Source organism: Eptatretus burgeri, chromosome 4, assembly GCF_056783735.1.
Source record: "Eptatretus burgeri isolate ZD-2024b chromosome 4, Ebu_testis_v1, whole genome shotgun sequence".
In the NCBI taxonomy this organism is placed as follows: Eukaryota; Metazoa; Chordata; class Myxini; order Myxiniformes; family Myxinidae; genus Eptatretus; species Eptatretus burgeri.
The window spans coordinates 121,923,606-121,944,508 of record NC_140964.1 but is presented as its reverse complement, the minus strand read 5'-3'; the positions used below and the strand labels follow the sequence as shown (position 1 = coordinate 121,944,508).

Below are 20,903 nucleotides of genomic sequence, written 5' to 3'. Positions count from 1 at the left end.
CTCAATACTGACCACCGGCTTGTTGTAGCAACTCTTAAGTTGCACCTTAAATCCAGGAAAATGGTACCATCCCAAACTCGGCTGGATGTTGGCAAGCTCAAGAATGAGAGGGGAGCTGAAGAGTTTGCGAACAGGATGAGTGGAGATTTGGGGGGTCTGGGTGCTTTGGGACATCCTGAAGAGTTGTGGAGTGCCTTCAACACCACCGTCCTTGATGTTGCCAGTGGACGTCTTGGAACTCACTGTAAGGCAAAGAAGAATTTTGTCTCTCAAGGAACACTGGATACCATTGACCAGAGTCGCAGGGCCAGGCTGAATGGCAGAGCTGAGCTGTTCAGGGAGCTGAGGCGCAAAACTGAACGTGCGCTAAGTGTGGATAAGGAGGCCTATGTGCGAGCTATCTGTGAGGGGGTGGAGCATCACCTGTGGTCAAGGGATTCTCGTCCTGTTTACAGGGGAATTTACGCATTGCATTCGTCGAAGCCCGTCCCTCTGTGTACTGCAGTTAGAGCAGAGGGTGGTAGGCTATTGACAGAGGAGTCCGAAGTGAAGGCCCGCTGGGCCGGTTACTTTGAGCGGTTGTACCAAGCTGATCCACCAGCTGTCGAGTTGGAAGTCAGGGGTGTTACAATCCCTGTTGCTGACCCTCCAATCAACTGTGGTCCACCTTCGTTTGTGGAAACACAGGCTGCGGTGAACTGGTTGAAATTGGGTAAAGCTCCTGCGATCTGTGGCATCCATGCTGAACTTCTCAAGGCTGGTGGAAATGCTGCACTCATGTCACTGCATGCAGTTTTGTCCTCTGCCTGGAACACAGGCATCATCCCAACTGACTGGAAGAGGGGCCTTGTTGTTCCTCTCTGGAAAGGAAAAGGTGATCACCAGACTGCAACGACTACCGAGGGGTGACGCTGCTCTCAGTGCCAGGCAAGGTCTTTGCTCGGATCATTCTTGATAGGGTTTGCCACCATCTGCTTGAGAACCAGCGTCCAGAGCAGTCAGGCTTTACACCAAAGAAGTCCATGATTGACCGTATCCTTGCTCTTCGGGTCCTCACCGAACGCAGACGAGAGTTTCGGTGGGGGCTGCTTGCAACCGATGTTGATCTCTGTAAAGTGTTTGATTCTGTGAATTGGGATACCCTCTGGAGGATTCTTTGTCTTCGTGGGGTGCCACCAAAACTAATCAATCTGATGTCTGAACTATATTCTGGTACTGAGTGCTGTGAGATGTGGTGGAACCATCTCTGACTTATTTCCAGTTGTTACTGGAGTTCTTCAGGGGTGTGGACTGGCCGGCACACTTTTCATCACTTGTGTGGACTGGATTATGGCGAGGATGTGGAGAGATCAAGCTGCGGTGCATCGTTTGGGAATGTCAAGATCTCTGACCTTGATTTCGCAGATGATGCAGTCATCTTTGAGGAGACTTTAGATATCCATTTGGGGGCCCTCGAGGTGCTGAATGAGGAGTTGGAGCCACTGGGATTATGGGGTTCCTGGGTAAAAACTAAGATCCAGGCTTTCAATGACATCTTGGAAGCTGCTGTCCTGTCTGTGCCTGTTTGTGGTGAGGATGTTGAGGTCGTGGAGAGATTCACTTACCTTGGCAGTGATATTCATGTCTCTGCTGGCTGTGAGATCGAGGTCAACAGACGTCTGACTCAGGCCTGGGGAGTCATGGATTCACTGGATAATGGGGTGTGGCGCTGCCGGTACCTGTGCGGGAGGACGAAAGTCCAAGTCTTCAGGTCCTTGGTGTTTCCAGTCTTGCTCTATGGATGTGAGACTTGGACTCTGAGGGATCTGAGATGGAGACTTAATTCCTTTGGTACCAGGTCTCTTCGGAGAATCCTTGGCGATCGCTGGTTGGACTTTGTGTCCAACGAGCGGTTGCTGAGAGAGACTCAAATGAGATTTGTTACCTGCATCGTCCGTGAGCGTCAGCTGCGGCTGTGTGGAGATGTGGCCTATTTTCCTGATGCTGATCCTGCTCACCAGATTCTCTCAGCGAAGTAGTCTCATGAGTGGAGGAGGCCAATGGGCCGTTCCTCGGGGTTGCCACCGAACGACCACGTTCCTCGGGGTTGCCACAAGTTGATCGGCATCTCAAGGAGATGGGGATGGGCCAGGCATCTGCCTGTGGGATAGCCAGATGGAGGCCCCTGGAGTACCGGTGGAGAGTGGACACAGTGACGCGCTGCTCTGGCGCATGCTCCCATACCTGACCATTACTGAGAGAGATTCTGCAGCATGGCCAGAGATAATTGAGTGTCTGGGATGGATAATTGAATCCAATCTGGAAATCGGGCTCTGAAAAGAGGTAAGTAAATAAATAAATAAATACTTTCAGCATGCATTTATAGAAGTGGACAAATGGCTTGAATGAAAAATTTATTGATTAATTAATTAGTTTGTTTTTCTTTTTGGATTACCCCCCATGCACAGGCTGTGTTTATCATGCCAGAGAAAAACAAGTGACATTTAAAAAGAAACAAGTGAACCAACCTCTGTCCTGATAAATCAAATATATTTTATGAAACATGTTTGTTGTGACTTTGGCACCTCATGTTTTAACTCTGAATTTGTTCATTATTTATTTCCTTTTTTTTCAAAGACTGCAACCGGTATTGAAGCCCTTGTTACTCTACCACCACCACCACCGCCGCCGCCGCCGCCGCCACCACCACCACCACCTCCTCCTCCACCACCTCCACCTCCACCCCTTCCTTCAGCTACCAATCTTGCAATGCCATCACCAACGCCAAGTGAAGTAAGCATGCGTTTTTCTTAGTTTATGTGCTTTGACTATCTATCTGACCTTTGACTCTGTGTAAATCTGTTCTAGGCAGGGTCCACTTGCAGAAGTAAAAATCCAGTGATGGAGTTGAACGAAAAACGCCGGGGTCTTGTATATTCATTCGTGAGCGAGAGTGGAGGAGCTTTTGATAAAAGTTTCACTCTTCAGGTAATGCTTCCCACTTTGTGTGTCTTAATCTGTCTCTGTCCTCCAATTTATTTAATTTTATTCATACTTCTATTTTTTATTTCTTATTTACGAGGTATGGTTTCATGCACGAGTTTTGCACTTACCAGTGTTATGTTCTTCAGCTTTCAGCTAGGTGGAGGACCTTTTTGTCTTCTTGAGGATTGTAAATATGTGCGAAACGGTGCTGTCCAACATTAATTGGTATTGATGTGATCTTTCACAAATCCATGTGACCATTGCACATTGACTCTTTGGAATCACGGTGTCTTATCTGGGTTTAATTCTCGGCCCGGCTCCGAACTGTCTTTCTGGTGTTTCACAGGTAGGGTGATTCATCAATGTGTGTGCCGTCCCTTGGATGGACATTAAACGTGAATCCTGTCTGCCAGCATTCGTTGCTGAACATTAGGGATCCCATGGTATCCTTCGCGAAGAGTAGGCGAGCTTCGCCGGTATCACGGCCAAATTCCAAATTCCTGCCGTAACCAGCAAGGGGCATTGCATCAGTGACCCAGCTGTGCCTGAGCTAATGATGCTACCCTACAGCTTTGTGATGCATTCAACAACAACAACAACAACAGGCATTTTTAGCAGCGTCTCACATAGCGAACGCTGCTCTAAGAGAGCTTGGCTTTGTTGTTGTTTTTCTTCTTGTGAAGACAAAACCTTTAGGACTCGGTTCTTTTATATACAGGATCCAGATCTCCTTAAATACTAAGCACATGTACACATCCTCCCATTGATGGTGCCTTTTGAGAGCATCTATCATGAACTTTTAAATATATTCGGACATTTGCTTTTAAGTTTCGAAAACTTCATGTTACTATTTAAAGATTATTCCATTTAATATATTGTAATTTCGTAAATACACTATTTTCTCGTCATTAACGAAGATCGCCTGTGACGTGACGAAATATCGGAAGTTGTTGTTGTTGTTGTTGTTTTTTTTTTGTTGTTTTTAAAATGCTTCTTCCTCTTCTTCTTGTTCTTGTTCTGGTGAAGACAAAACCTTTAGGACGTGGCTCTTGGACACATTTGTCCTTGTTTAGGTCATTTTCCCTACTGGAGCGGTGGTTAGGCTTGCAGGCCCCATGACAATATTTTCTGCATGTCCCCTTGTTAACCCCCTTACCCACATTTCTTATTCCACCACCTTTAGCCAAGTCTTTCTCGATCTTCCCCGTCCTCTACTTCCTTCTCCATTCATTTCCATCACTCTTCTCACCCAGTCACTTTCATCCTTCCTCAACACATGACTCAACCATCTCAACCTGTTTCTCTTCACAGCGTCCATCATCCTCTGCAATTAATCATTTGTCTCTCTCTCTCCCTCTCTCTCAACGATATTCTGAACATCCACCGAACCATTCGCATTTCCATCCTTTCCAGCCTTCGTTGGTGCTCTATGTTCATTATCAATGTCTCGCCCCCATAAATCATAGGATTTTTCACACATGTAGCATACACCTTTCCCTTCAACTTCAACGATACTCCCCTCTTCGTCAGCACGCCACTCAGTTCCTGAAGTTTTTTCAATGCACGTCTCACTCAAGCAACCGTTGCCGAGTCTGATCCACCGACTCCATTCAGCATGCCTCCTCGGCAGCAAAATGTTTTCACACCTTCCAACTTCACGCCGTCTCCAAGATCCAACTCATTATTTCCAACATCTGCAACTCCCTCTGTGCACACCTCACACGTGAATGTAGCTACCACACTGGTTAATGACCCTCTCACACCACTACATTTTCGATGAACCCACTCAGCACACATTGTACAGTGAATGGAGTTCACCCCGACACCCTTCCTGCACACAGCACACGGCCACTTCCCAGTTCTTTCCACCTCACCACATGATTTACCATTTACCTTCATCTTTCCAATATTCACCTTCTCCTTCAGTCCATCTCCACTCTCCGCAATCAACACCAAATCATCTGCATACAACGGTAAGCCATCCTTTGCACTCTGAGCCAGCACCTCTATCACAACTACAAATCGTAGTGGACTAAGTACCGACCCCTGGTGCACTCCCATCTTCACCTCAAACTCACCACTGTTCCCATCCTTCGTCCTTACAGCTGTGCGCGCTCTCTCGTACATTGCCATCACTACTCTGATCAACATTCCTCCACTCCTAACTTCCTCAATGCCCATGTCACAACTTCGTGTGGAACCCTATCAAATGCTTTCTCTAGATCAACAAACCCAAGAAACAACTTCTTCCTCTTCTCCATGTACTTCTCCTAAAACTGCCTTGCAATAAAAATCGCATCTGTCGTTCCTCTTCCTGGCATAAATCCAAACAGCATTTCGTCAATCTTTACCTTCTTCCTTATCCTCTCCTCCAACACCCTTTCCAATACCTTCATTCCATGCTCCAGTAACTTTATCTCTCTATTCGAGCCACAGTCCCGAGGGTCACGTTTCCCCTTTTACAGAGGGACGAGGGTACTCAGTTCCCAATCCACTGGAATGCGGCCTTCTTTCACTTCCAGATTACAAATCTCTGTCATTCTTTTCACACCCCAACTTCCTGCTGCCTTCAACATATTTCTCACAATTCCTGTCGGCCGTCCCTCTTTTCTCCTCTTCATTGCTCTTATCGCTTCCTCAACTTCCTTCTCAATTATCTTCTCTGCCGGTCATAAAACTGGGTTGCTCTCTATCTTGCCTTGCATTATATCTCTTCCATCTGAGTCCACAGCGGTTTGTCCGACTTCATCCTTCAAGCAACTCACCCCGTCATATCGCACCTCTCTTTCACTATCTGCTTTGCAATCCGAAATACCGCTCTCTGACCCTCTTTCGAATTCAAAGTTCTTCAAGCATTTTCCTATGTGCCTCCTTCGCCTTTATTACCTATTTATTTGCAGCCTCTTCTGCCACCGTACCCTTTGCCTTCTGCCACTCCTTGAACTTCTTCCTCTTCTTGTCAATCCTCTTTCCAACTTCATCATCCCACCACCGTGTTTCCGAGTGCCTCGGTGATCCTCAACAACCTCAACGACTTCCAACAGACCATCTTTCATCGACACTCAACCACATCATTCTCCACCTTACTCAACCTCTCTCTTAATGCTTCCTTCATTATCACTTCTTTCAACCTCCACACATTCATCCTTTGTTAGTACTTCACCCACAGAGCTCTCCTTGTACCTTTTATCCTGATGTCGCAGACAACCAAATGGTGCTGTGAAACAGCCTCCTCCCCCGGGATGACCTGTGTGTCCCGGAGGTTCTCCCTATCTTGTCTACGCACCATCAGGTAGTCAGCAGTTGTCGTCGACCCACCTGACGTGTATGTAACAAACTTATTATCCACTTTCTGGAATTGAGTATTGCAAATCAACAAACCAGCTCCATCAGCAAACTCCAAAATCCTTTCACCTTCTCCATAACCCCCATGGACTCCCTCAAAACCATCTGTACTCCTTCCCACATATCCATTCAAGTTTCCTTCTTTCACTTTTTCCATCAACTTCTCGATCACACAACAGAACTTTTCCTCTTCATCCCTCTGACTGATCTGTAGGGCATATCCCGAGATGACATTCACTGAGAGCTTTCTCATCACCATTCTCACACTCACCACGCTGTCTGCAAACTCCTCAGAAAACATGACACCAACACCATACACATCTTCCGGGCACCCTTACCACACAAACTTGTACTTCTGTCCCTGCCTACCCTTCACCATTCTCACACCACTTCCCTTCCATCTCATCTCATCTCCTGCATACAACATATGTACACTCTTCTTCTGACCAATACTTCCACCACTTCTCCTGATCTCTCCTGTCATTGTCCCGACATTCCTTGTCCCAAACCTCAGAAACCGATTTCCACGTGGGGCATCAGACATTTGGTCATCACAAATGGAGCAATTTCCTCCTTTGCTTCGATTGGGTTCCCCACCTTGATTTTTGATGAGAGGGGGTGAGGACCCCCACAGGGTACTTCAGGCTGTACCCTGTCCATATATAATTGTACTCATCATGGTTCCCTTTTGGACAATACATAGATGTCTCGCTCTTCCATGTTCTGAAATTCACATAAACAGATGCATCCAACATCAAATGCCAAGCTTTGTCCTGACACTCGTCTTTCTTCATTTGGCATTTTAGATCAAAACATGTCTGATTACCTCTGTCTGTCTGTCTGTCTGTCTGTCTGTTTCTTGCAAAATCAAATTATTTCTCAAGTATATTGGTTAGTCGACTTTGTTATTCAGTTTGTCTGTCTGTTTATCTGTCAACAACCTTCAGGTCACAATTTCAAACTGATAATGAAACGTCCCCACCTGGTGGAGTTCGTCATGAGCAAGAAGCGTATTGTTTTTGAGGTTGCAAGGTCAACACAGGCCAAAAGTCAACAACTTTGTTGAATTTCAAAAATCCTCAATTTTCGTCCAATTGACTTGAAATTTGAACAGGATTTGCATATGTGGTCAATGCGTTCAACCACCAATTATTTTTGAGGTCAACATCGGCCAAAAGGTCAGCATAGGCCGAATTTCTAAAATTGTCAACTTTCATCCGATTGACTTGAAATTGAAAGAGTTGCATATTTGGTCATTGAATTCAACTACCAATTATTTTTGAGGTCAACTGAGATGAGATTTCTAAATCCTCAATTGACTTGAAATTTGAAGATTTTTTTTTTTCAGTTCACTGAATTTAAGCAACCAATTATTTTTGAGGTTAACATAGGCCAAAGGTCAACAACTTAGGTGGGCTTTCCAAAATCCTCAATTTTCATCTGATTGACTTGAAATTTGAAGAGGATATATATTTCAGGTCACTGAATTAAACCAGCCAATTGTTTTTACGTTGATAACTACTGACTCATCATTGGTTCTTGCTTCACTATTTCACATGCTGGTGTGGTGAAAAGTATCGGATCAACGACTTAGATTTATTTTATGGCCACATCTTTCACTGATTCAGTATATGCTCGATCAATTGGAAAATGCTTCTTCTATAGAAAATTTAATTTCTTCTACATAATTTATCTTTATTTCAATCAGATATTATATTGCTGAATGGCAGTCATGTGCATATCTTTTCTGTAGCTACTAGGACTTTCAAAAGCCTTTACAATGAGGAGAATAAAGCAAGTCATTTGCCAAAGTTACAACAATAAAACAAGGATGATTGCTTGATTTAAATGTTCACTTTTCAAAGACCGAATTAAAAAAAAGGAATCAAAACCCCAAGTTTCATTTCTCTCATCAATTGATCTTTTATTGCAGGCCACTGATTTGTTGATCAACCGTTCTAACGAGTCACACACATGTCAAACCAAAGGCTTAATCCTCTCAATGACTGTAACCATATTTACTAAGCCTGGTGTTGGCCTCACAGTTAGGGTTGCTGGCTTGGGATCTTAGGGTCCTGAGTTTGAGCCCCTGTTATCCTTGTGAAGTTGGCGAAATGAGTACCATTGTACTGGTAATCGGGGCATTGCAGCAGCGACAAAGCTGCACCCCCAGCCAATGATACTACCCGCAGCCTTGTGCTGCATACGAAGGAGGAGGGCCATATTTAATGTGCCAGGACAGGGCACTGAGGATGAACTCGGTGATGCTCAAACTCAACAAGTGGTTCAATCAGTGCCATTAAACTGAGTAGCCACGATTGACAAATACAGATTAATGTTTTCATGCAATGAGCAACTTTAAAAAAACAAGCACACAAGGGAGAAAAAATATGAATTTTGGCCAAATCGACCTGTAGCTGATTGTCTTTTTGTTTGTTCGTGTTTTGCAAGTGACCTTTTTCCGAAGTTAATTATTTTTTCTTCCTCTCTGCAAGAGCGAGGCTCATGGATGGTTACAATTTTTTCACAAAAGGATCTTTAACATCCATCAACAACCAGTGCTGGCAGACATTTCTCCAGCTCAACATCCTTCCGATGGATGGTGCACACACTGATGCATCACCCTCCATGCGAAGCACGAGGGTGACGGTTTCGAGCTGGGTCGACAACAAAAGAAACCTTGCATTTACCTTGTTTTTCTATATCATACCTGCAGTTTAATTGTGGTGAATAATGTTTGGCCTATCTTTCTTATTCAGGTTCAAGTTGATGGAGAGACTTTCTTGGGTACTGGTCCAAGCAAAAAAGCAGCGAAAGCAAATGCTGCTCTTGCTGCTCTTACACACCTCTTTCCTCCAGGGGGAGCACGGAGGAAAGCACCTTCAGTGAGCTCCAGAATTTATCACACCTCTGTTTCTTCCTCAGCAGTTCCTAAGCCTGAGGTAATTTTAAATATCCCTCCTTATAGATGGTCTTAGACAAAATGCATCATTGGCTGTGAATACAAGCAGGTACTATTACTTTTTGCATGATAGAAATTTTAGCAATGAAGGTTTAGTTTAGCTTTCATAAGTCAGAATCCAACGCTGAACACATGAAATCGCATCCAAGTACGACACACATAGTTGACTGTCAGAGTGAATGGCAGCGTTTACATCCGCACGGGGACCACGCATGATGCCAGGAATCGGTGCAAACGAGCCGTGCCTTCCCGTCGCTTCGCTGATGGGTTAAATCAAAAGACAGCGTGTTGAACTTCACAAACATATTGCAGGTCGATCTGTAAGTCTCAATGAGGATGTAAAATGAAGTGAACCAGGACACAAAGTATCGTTTATAACACGTTGTTAATCGAGTTGTTGTTGCATTTGTGAGCGATCCAATTATTATGTATTTGTGGTCATAGGAGGGATGGGCAATCAAGGATAATGTTGTTGTAAATTGAGGGCACCCAATCGTTGCCTTTGTAATACCAGGAGTGCAGATCAGCACAGGAAAAATGCTGCCATGGCAATAAATGTTTTGAATAGCCAAACAAATAAGCTGGGTATTCTTGTTTTGTTTTGTTAACCTCCGCCATCAAAGATGGATGGAGGTTACTGTTTTCACCCCTGTCTGTTTGTTTGTTTGTTTGTTTGTTTGTTTGTGAACAGTATTACGGAAAAACTCCTGGACGGATTTCGACGAAACTTGGTGGGGGGATTAAGTGTGGTCCAAGGATCATGCCATTAGATTTTTGACTTGGTCCAAAAAAAAAAAAAAACAGAAAATTTTGCGACTTTTTTTCAAAAAAAAAATCGATTTTATTTGAAAAATATTTGAATTTTTTTTGCATTTCTACATGTTTCAAGTGATTTCCAACCCCCCCCCAAAAAAAAAAAACTTAGAAATTTTGCAACTTTTTTTTCAAAAAAAATTTCGATTTTTTTTTTTTTTTTTTGGCATTTCTACATGCGCATTGATCTCGTTTAGTTTATTCAATTGTGGTTAAGTAGAGTCTGATGTTTTGACCTACAATGAATAGGATATCAGGTTCACTTAAGTGACCCAGCAGTATTGGCGGCGGAGGTTTTGCACTCTACCGAGTGCTCCCCCTCGAGTTTATTGTGTTATTACAGTACGGGTTGGCTTGTTCATTGTGTTAGTACAGTACGGGTTGGCTTGTTTAGTATTTTTACAATGAGGGTTGGCTTGTTTATTGTGTTATTACAAAATGGGTTGGCTTGCTTGACGTTATTGCAATACAGGTTGAAGCATTGATACAATAATGGTTAGCCATTGTAGCGTTATTACACAATATGGGTTGGCTTGTTTAGTATTTTTACAATGAGAGTTGGCTTGTTTATTGTGTTATTACACAGTATGGGTTGCCTTGTTTAGTATTTTTACAATGAGGATTGGTTTGTTCATTGTGTTATTACAATGCGGGCTGGCTTGTTTCGTATTTTTACAATGCGGGTTGGCTTGTTTAGTGTTATTACAATGCAGGCTGGCTTGTTTCGTATTTTTACAATGAGGGTTGGCTTGTTTATTGTGTTAACACAAAATGGGTTGGCTTGTTTATTGTATTATTACAGTACGGGTTGGCTTGTTTATTGTGTTATTACAATACAGGCTGGCTTTTTTAGTATTTTTACAATGAGGGTTGGCTTGTTTATTGTGTTAACACAAAATGGGTTGGCTTGTTTATTGTATTATTACAGTACGGGTTGGCTTGTTTATTGTGTTATTACAATACAGGCTGGCTTTTTTAGTATTTTTACAATGAGGGTTGGCTTGTTTATTGTGTTATTACAATGCGGGCTGGCTTGTTTAGTATTTTTACAATCAGGGTTGGCTTGTTTATCATGTTATAACAAAATGGGTTGGCTTGCTTGACGTTATTGCAATACGGGTTGAAGCATTTAGCATTTTTACAATAATGGTTAGTCATTGTTGCATTATTACACAATACGGGTTGGCTTGTTTAGTGTTTTTACAATAGAGCTTGGCTTGTTTAGTATTTTTACAATGAGGGTTGGCTTGTTTATTGTGTTATTACAATACGGGTTGGCTTGTTTCGTATTTTTACAATGAGGGTTGGCTTGTTTATTGTGTTATTACAATACGGGTTGGCTTGTTTAGTATTTTTACAATGAGGGTTGGCTTGTTTATTGTCTTATTACAATACGGGTTGGCTTGTTTAGTATTTTTACAATGAGGGTTGGCTTGTTTATTGTGTTATTACAATACGGGTTGGCTTGTTTAGTATTTTTACAATGAGGGTTGGCTTGTTTATTGTGTTATTCCAATATGGGTTGGCTTCTTTAGTATTTTTACAATGAGGGTTGGCTTGTTTATTGTGTTATTACAATGCAGGCTGGCTTGTTTAGTATTTTTACAATGAGGGTTGGCTTGTTTCGTATTTTTACAATGAGGGTTGGCTTGTTTATTGTGTTAACACAAAATGGGTTGGCTTGTTTATTGTATTATTACAGTACGGGTTGGCTTGTTTATTGTGTTATTACAATACAGGCTGGCTTTTTTAGTATTTTTACAATGAGGGTTGGCTTGTTTATTGTGTTATTACAATGCGGGCTGGCTTCTTTAGTATTTTTACAATCAGGGTTGGCTTGTTTATCATGTTATAACAAAATGGGTTGGCTTGCTTGACGTTATTGCAATACGGGTTGAAGCATTTAGCATTTTTACAATAATGGTTAGTCATTGTTGCATTATTACACAATACGGGTTGGCTTGTTTAGTGTTTTTACAATAGAGCTTGGCTTGTTTAGTATTTTTACAATGAGGGTTGGCTTGTTTATTGTGTTATTACAATACGGGTTGGCTTGTTTAGTATTTTTACAATGAGGGTTGGCTTGTTTCGTATTTTTACAATGAGGGTTGGCTTGTTTAGTATTTTTACAATGAGGGTTGGCTTGTTTATTGTGTTATTACAATACGGGTTGGCTTGTTTAGTATTTTTACAATGAGGGTTGGCTTGTTTATTGTGTTATTACAATACGTGCTGGCTTGTTTAGTATTTTTACAATGAGGGTTGGCTTGTTTATTGTGTTATTACAATACGGGTTGGCTTGTTTAGTATTTTTACAATGAGGGTTGGCTTGTTTATTGTGTTATTACAATACGGGTTGGCTTGTTTAGTATTTTTACAATGAGGGTTGGCTTGTTTATTGTGTTATTACAATACGGGTTGGCTTGTTTAGTATTTTTACAATGAGGGTTGGCTTGTTTATTGTGTTATTACAATATGGGTTGGCTTCTTTAGTATTTTTACAATGAGGGTTGGCTTGTTTATTGTGTTATTACAATATGGGTTGGCTTGTTTAGTATTTTTACAATGAGGGTTGGCTTGTTCATTGTGTTATTACAATACGGGTTGGCTTGTTTATTGTGTTATTACAAAATGGGTTGGCTTGCTTGACGTTATTGCAATACGGGTTGAAGCATTTAGCATTTATACAATTCTGGTAAGCCAGTGTAGCATTATTACAAAATTCTGGCTGGCCCATTTCGCATTACTACCTCTGCCCACCGAAAGTGTGCGGAGGTTATGTTTTCACCCGTATCTGTCTCTTTTTTTTTTGTTTGTTTGTGTGCAGGATATCTCAAAAAGTTGTGGATTGTGATTGTGTGTGTGATGAGGACGAATTGATTAGACTTTGGCGAAGATTCGGATCTGGATCCGGCTACTAGAATTTATAAGTGATTCTTCACCATTGAGAGGGCCAAAAACGATCTCAAAAAGTTGTGGACGGATTCAGACAAAACTCGGTGGACAGGTTGGATTTGTGACGAGTACGAATTAGTTAGATTTTGGTGAAGATCCGGATACGAGCATTTTTTTCATTTTAAAAGTGACCACCATTGAGAGAAGGGACCAAAAATGATATATGGCATATTTGAACAAGTTGTGCATGAGTTATTATATGACAAAACCAGGTGGATGAGTTGGGTACGTGACAAAATAAAGCCGATTCAATTTTTGGTGAGGTTCCGATTCAGATTTGGCCCATCAATGGGATACAAAACGTAAACTGTTCAGTCTGGTGGAGGTAGATGCGCTCCTACTGAGTATCGTTCTTGTTACCTCCACCTCCAAAGGTGCACGGAGGTTATATTTTCACACCTATTTTTGTCTGTCTGTGAGCATGATATGTCAAAAATTTGTGGACGGATTTGGATGAAACTTGGTGAACAGGTTGGGTGTTTGGCAAGGACCAATTGATTGAATTTTGGTGAACATTTGGATACGAGAATTTTTTGTAATTTTATTAGTGATTCTTCACCATTGAGAGTTGGGGCCAAAACAATATACGGCACTTTCAAAAAGTTGTGGATGAGTTAGTGAGGTGACAAGAAGAAGCCAAATCGATCTTGGTTCAAGTCCGGATCGAGATTCGGCTCATCAGTGGATACAAAACGTAAACTGTTCAGCCTGGTGGATGCATGCACTCAACTGAGTGCTATTCCAGTTATCTCCGCTACCGAAGGTGAAGGAGGTTGTTTTCACCCCTTTCTGTCTGTTTGTCTGTTTGTGTACAAGATATCTCAAAAAGTTGAGGACGGATTTGGATGAAATTTTGTGGACAGGTTTGGTGTGTGACAAGGACAAATCGATTAGATTTTGGTGAAGATCCAGATCCGGATCCAACTACTAGAATTAAAAAAAGTGATTCTTCACCATTGTGCAAGCAGGCTAAACCATTATATAGCACGATATCTCAAAAAGTTGTGGAAGGATTCGGATGAAACTTGGAGGACAGGTTGGGTATGTGAAACGGATGAATTGATTTGATCTTGGTGAAGATCCGAATCCGGATCTGGATACGACAATTATTAAATTTTTTAAGTGATTCTTCATCATTGATAGGACCAAAAACGATATAGTACTGTATAGCATGATATTTCAAAAATGTTTTGAGTCCGATATGTTCTCGTGGATCAGGCAATGCGTGGTGGAGGTGTGCGCTCTACTGAGTGCCCTTCTAGTTTTGTTTTGTATTTTCCATAGCAAATGGGCAGAGATCAGGAAATTTATTTATTTTTATTTATTGTTCTTTCCCCTCAAGCTGAAGATGAGGCCTTGGCATTTTCGCAGCCATAATGGTGGTTTTGTTTCTTGTGTGCAAAATTCAATATAAAGATTCCTTAAGTGTCGGAACATCTTCGAAGTTATTTTAAAATCTGTCTTGCAAAATACTGTGTGGATGGAAGGTCCATTCATGTCTCATATGTTGTGTCATGCTTTCATATTGAGACGAGATGGATGAGAAAGAGATGAGAGAATGGAACCTGTCCCGCATAGCAATGATCACCACGCGATGGGGACATTATACAGCGGTCCCGTCCCTCCCGCATTTTGCACCTGCGCGCTGCAGTTCTGTTCGGGCTTGTCCTCTTACCACATTCTGTTTGCCAGGACAGGGCAGAAGAACAAGCAGCAGGTCAAATGCATAACATGGGGGTCAATATGGGTTTTTGCTACACAACAGTGGCAATAGTATATGATAACTAGGATTATAGATACGAGTTACCCACACCTGCCCTTTTATACTTTCTCAAATACACTTGTAAAATGCATCGCATTTCTGCCCTCTCTATCCATTTTATCATAGACACATGTGGAAGGAAGGCGTCCAAGCCGACCAGGAGTTTCACAGAATGCTACACCTCGTCCATATTTTACACCTTCTCCTGCTCCACCCCCCATCACTGTAGCGGCTCCAGCATTTATACAAGGTTGGTAAGAAAAAGTAGGGCGAATGATGGTGGGAGAGGTTTGAAAATAAGTCGAGGGCGCCGGTGATAATTGACAAGTTAACGGACACAAATATACCAACTGCTTCTGTCCAGTCTTTAGTTCTGGTGCATTCTTTTTGTTTGTTTCCCTTTATCCTTATTAATTTATTTTTACTCGATAAGCCAACAGCACCTCCTCCCCCATTCCGAACTCTGAACCTCCAACATCCGATGTCTTCAATCCAAGCTGCCTCACTGCCTCAATCAGAAAGATCACTGATGAAGATGAGGAATAAGACTCGGCCCAAGACCTTGACAGGGAGAGGAGATGAGAGGATCCCGTTCAGAGCTACACACTGAATACGAGAGCGGAGGAAGTCCACAACCTCAATCTATATGCCAAACAGAATCCTTCCTCCCACAGGATGTCCCTGATTCCTTGGTGTGTCTCTCTCTGCATATGGTCTTTTCCAGTGCAACAGGCCTGAATCCTGTTCCTGTGGTGGAGTTGCAGTTTATGTGAAGAACTCCATTTCCCACTGTTCGTGGACTTCCCTTCCCAATCAAAACTCTGTGGAGTACCTTTGGCTGTGCTTTCCACTCCGCAACCATCTCATGTTTGGCTTTGTGTTGTACTGTATTCCGAACAGGGATGACTCTATTTACATCTCACTCTCTGCCAACATGGACCATCTTAAAAACACCCATCCTAACTCTCTCTTCCTCATATGTGGTAACTTCAACCGTCGCCATGACATGACAGCAAAGGGCTTCTGCGACTACATGGGCCTCACCCAATCGGTGAACTTTTTTGCCCTGGATTTCTCCGAACAGCACGTCCTCCCTTCTGGACTTTGTAATGATGAATTTTCCTTAAAATGTTTCCTGCTCCAAGTGAGAAGGCTGAATTCCTCATTTCTGTGTTTGTTTTCAAATCTTGTGCAACTAATCCCTACAACTACCTTACCCTCTCATACCCAACTGCTCCTGACCACTGTGTCTTTCCCACTTGAGGATGTGGAGATGTTTCTGGCAAACCTTGACTCCAATTCTGCAATAGGCCCAGGCAGCATCAGTGCATGTGTCCTAAAATCCTGCTCTGCTGCTCTTGCTCATCCTCTTTCTGCGCTGTTCACTCGAACATTCTCTCTGAGTCAGTTTCCATCTGCCTATAAGTTGGCAAAATCACGACAATACAAAAACAGATCCTCTTCACTCCAGGCCTTTTATCTTGCTTCGAATTACAAGCAAATTCATGGAATCCATTTTTGTATTTTAATGAATCTTTCATGAAAATCCTTGCTTTTCTCCAACAGCCTGAAGTCAGATCATCAGTTCAGTTTCAGACCCAGTCATTCTACCTTGGACATGTTTCTTCTTCTCTCCCAACAATGAAAGCCCTCAATCTCAGACATGAGATCAGGGTCATCTCTTTGGACATATCTCGAGCATTTGATGCAGTCTGGCACCCACGTTCATCTTCAAACTCTGCTTATGACATCCAAGGCCACCTTCTTTCAAAGCTAACTGACTTCCTCCGCTCTCGTATTCAGTGTGTAGCTCTGAACGGGATCCTCTCATATCCTCTCCCTGTCAACGCTGGAGTGCTCCAAATCAGGGTCTTGGGCCGAGTCTTATTTCTCATCTTCATCAGTGATCTTTCTGATTCCCTGGAAAATTCTGCCAATCTCTTTACTGATGATTTCACCCTTTGTCATAACATTTATCATCCTTCAGACAATCAGGCAGCAGCCTCTTTTCTCTCTGCAGACCTTGAGAGACTCAGGATCTGGTCCAATACTTGGGATGTCTTTCGACCCCCGCAAATCCTCCCCTCTACTTCTTTAACCACTTTAAAAGGGTGAAGTCACTCAAAGTTTTAGGTCTCACCATCAGTTGTGATGTTTCTTGGGCAGACCATATTTCCAAGATGGCCTCAAAAGCCATCCGCTGACTGGGCATCCTTCGTCGTGCAAGGTATTTCCTTGGCCAGTCTGAACTTTTGAAAACATATATAAGGCCTTCATTCGCAACTGGATGGAGTACTGCTCTCCCCTTTGGGCTGGCTCCATTGCCTTACATCTTGCACTACTTGATATGAACATGTGGTATCAGCAATGCGGCTAATCCTATATTTAGTTGCCAAAGGGCCATTTCCGTAACAATATATGTATATGTACAGGATGGGTGTGTGACAAGGACAAATTGATGAGATTTTGGTGATAATCTCGATCCGGATCCGACTACTCGAATTTCTAAAGTGATTCTTCACCTTTGAGAGATAGGGTCAAAAACCATATAGGACTGCATGGAATGATATTTGAAAAATGTATTGGGCCCGATATGTTCTTGTGGATCAGGCATTACGTGTTGGAGTTACATGCTCCACCGAGTGTACTTCTTACTTTGTAATGCATTTTTATTGATGAATGTCTCAGCAATAATATTTTTACGATTTATATTGTATATCTCTGAATCTATTTGGTGTCATTTTTGTGATATGAGAGAAAACTTGTTTTAATCTGCTAACTGTAGCTCCCTGTGTTGATTACATATGACTAGTTATTTTAATCTATTGACAAGTTGAGTGGTGTGTGTGTGTGTGTAGTTGCTCACAGTTCCAATTATTTCACCTCGTGGCAAGCTTTTTTTTTTTTTTTTTTGTAGACCTTGTCGAGGCTCATATGAGAGCAAACACACAGTAAGGGGTGGGGAACAGAGACATTAGGAGATCGGTGGAAGGGAGAGGGATGGGGCAGGGAACACAGGGCAATTATATACGTGTATATATATGCCAGGTTAATTATCAAAAAAATAATAATCTTCCTTGTATCTTTGTAATCTATACACCTCCTGTAACCACATGTCTCTCTCCACCCACTTCCTGAATGAAAGGACTTCTTCAAGCAGATTGTTGAGAAAGTACATGGGGGGGTGGTGGGCGTTCCAAACAGTCCTTTTGGAGAGATAGTGACAGTGTGAGATTTGTCCGGATTGCGAGCCATGAGTGGAGATGGCCTTGGATACTATAGAAATAGTTTGGTGAGCAGAGCAGGGTGCCAGACTGTGTCAAAAGCATGCAATATGTCGAGGGATATGGCTCTGATTTCATGCCCGGCATTGAGGACCTCCATCCATTGTTGGGAGAGCAGAAGCAACATAACCAGGGTAGAGTGACTCGGTCTGAAACCAAATTGAAGATCGGAAATCAAGCCATTGGAGAAGAGGAAGGATTTAATGCCTGAAGCAATGATGGATTCCATAACCTTGCTGATGATTGGGAGAAGGTTGATTGGTCTGTTTTTGGCACCTTTTATATGCAGGACAATTTTATGTTATATTTTATGTTTGCTGATTTCCAAGCAAATGAGAGGGTGAACAAGAGCAGAGGAGCAGGTTTTTGAGAAATGTGAAAGGGAAGCTTGGAAGGGAAAGTGTGATGGTTGCTTTGAGAGGGAGGGGTGAGTTGGCACTGAAGTTGGAAAAAAAGAATGGTTGATGGAAAGTGAACACGAAAAGCAAACTGGGTTTTTTATTTAATATTTAGGTCAGAGATGCAATTAAAGACATATCTTGATGGATGAAATTCAAATTTTCCACCATGGTTCGAATCTCAAGCCGTCTGGGTTAGTGCTCCTGCCTCTCACCTTGACCTAAAAAAAAAAATCAAGAAATGTCTTTAATCGCATTTCTGACCGAAAAATTCAAAAAAAAAAAACAGCCATGAGTATTTGCTTTCCATCAACCATTCTTTTTTTTCCCCCAACTTCAGTGCCAACTCACCCCTCTCAAAGCAACCATCATATTCTTCCACCTCCAAGCTCCTCTCTCACCTTTCTCAAAAACTTCCCCCTCGACTTTCTTCTGCAACTCTCCCCACTCACCATTCACTGCCTTCTGCCCCCCCCCTGTCCCTCAGCACCACAGAGCCTTTTCTCCTCCTCATCCAGTCCCCACACTCTTTCAACAACTCTCCTTACCTCACCCTCCCCCTTCATTAACAGTGTGGAACTCAAATATCCAGGGCCTTTGCTCAAACCTTACAGATCTTTCCTGACAGGTTGCCACTGACAAACCAGACATAATCTGCCTAACAGAAACTTTCCTCCCTCAAGACATCTCTGACTCCCAAGTATCTCTCCATGGTTACTCCCTCCTCTGGTAGGACAGACCTGAACCTTGTCCTGGTGCAGGAGTTGCTCTCTTTATCAAAGACTCTATTCCTCACTCCCCCAACACCTCTGGCTTCGGCTTCCCCTCCACTCCCACCTCCTGTTCATGTATGCACTGTACCGTCCACCAAACAGTGATGACTCCATTTTCACCTCACTATCCGAAAGCATGGACCAACTTCTATCTTCTCATCCAAACTCTCTTCCTCATATGTGTTGACTTCAATTGTCATCATGCCAGTTGGCTTGGTGTGGGTACCTCCCTCTCACCTGACATGCCACTTCGGCGACTCATTGGGACTGACTCAATCGGCCAACTTCCCAAGCCATGGGACTCTACCTCTTCTGGATCTGATTTTGACAAATTTCCATGAAAATATCTGTTCTTCTGACCACGTCCTTGTCAAAGTGGACATCTCTCTGACTGTTATCAGAGAACCACCTCAGCACCATCAAGTCTGGCAGGATCTCCAAGCAGCCATCAAATTTCTAGACTGGGCTGCCATCGCTACTTTCTCCAACATCAACTCATCCTGGGAATTCTTTCAAAGAAACTTGCTCTACCACATGAACAGATTTATCCGCTCTCATCTTCAGTTGTCCCACCCATGGTTCACAGAAGCTTGTGCTGAGGCAGTTGTCCTGAAACAACTTGCCTTTTCCTCACGGAAAGCAAACCCAACTGTGGGGAATCTCAGTTCCTTCCAGAAAGCTCAACAAGTGTGTGTCTACCCTCAGGAGAGCCAGAAACTACCATTGTTCTCATCTCAAGTCTGAACTCTCAAACCTCTCTCTCTCCCTCCTCCAAATCCTGGTGGCATCTAATCAAATCTGTTTCTGGTGTATGTTCCCCCTCCATCCCCTCCCTTACCTCAAATTGCTGCGTTGCTGATACCGCATGTGAAAAGGCTGAGTGCCGAAACTCGGTGTTTGCATCGAAATCTTGTGTGCGAAACCTATCACTTTCTGTACCCACCTTACCCAGTCGCACCCAACTGTCCTTGGACTCTGTGTCCTTTACCCCTGACAAAGTGGAGAGTTTGCTGTCAAACTTTGACTCAGATTCTGCAACCGGTCCAGACGGCATCAGCCCACGTGTCCCAAAAACATGCTCCTCTGCCATCTGCTTGGGAAGCAGCAAACATTATTGTCCTGCATAAAATACGTGCAAAAACAGATCCCTGCAACTACAGACCAAGCAGCCTTCTCCCAATCATCAGCAAGGTTCTGGAATTCATCATCGCTTCAAACATTAATTCCTTCCTCTTCTCCAATGGCTTGGTTTCAGACCAGGTCACTCAACCCTGGATATGCTGCTTCTGCTCTCCCAACAATGGATGGAGGTCCTCAATGCCAGACATGAAATCAGAGCCAGATCGAGATGTTTCACGTGCTTTTGACACGGTATGGCACCCTGCTCTGCTCACCAAACTCTCTTCCTATGGTATCCAAAGCCATCTCCACTCATGGCTCGCAGACTTCCTCTCCTGTCGCAGCCAATGTGTGGCCCGAAATGGAGTTCTTTCACCCCCCCCCTCTTCCTGCCCAGGCTGGAGTTCTTCAAGGCAGCATTCTGGGCCCTGTTCTTCATCAATGATCTCTCAAGAAAATCCTCTTTATCCATTTGCTTATGACTCCTCCACCTGCCATACCATCTGTTATCCCTCAGACCAGCAAGCA

At 43.1% G+C, this 20,903-nt stretch overlaps 1 protein-coding gene across 12 annotated transcripts in view; it reads left to right on the top strand.

The window, feature by feature from the left end:
- Window positions 1–20,903, top strand: part of LOC147029004 (spermatid perinuclear RNA-binding protein-like) — a 190,442-nt gene that overhangs the window by 160,861 nt on the left and 8,678 nt on the right. For 8 of the 12 annotated variants that reach the window (XR_015057794.1, XM_085879918.1, XM_085879923.1 and 5 more), the window contains 5 exons: window positions 2,617–2,772; window positions 2,848–2,967; window positions 9,069–9,251; window positions 14,691–14,756; window positions 14,928–15,051. Coding sequence is in view for 10 of the 12 variants with exons in the window: in XM_085879918.1 (XP_085736044.1) it covers window positions 2,617–2,772; window positions 2,848–2,967; window positions 9,069–9,251; window positions 14,691–14,756; window positions 14,928–15,051 (649 nt within the window). In the remaining 2 variants the exon portion in view is untranslated. Of the gene's footprint in view, window positions 1–2,616; window positions 2,773–2,847; window positions 2,968–9,068; window positions 9,252–14,587; window positions 14,757–14,927; window positions 15,052–20,903 lie in introns of those variants that run through there. The other 4 variants (XR_015057795.1, XM_085879922.1, XM_085879921.1 and 1 more) reach the window with 2 other exon arrangements.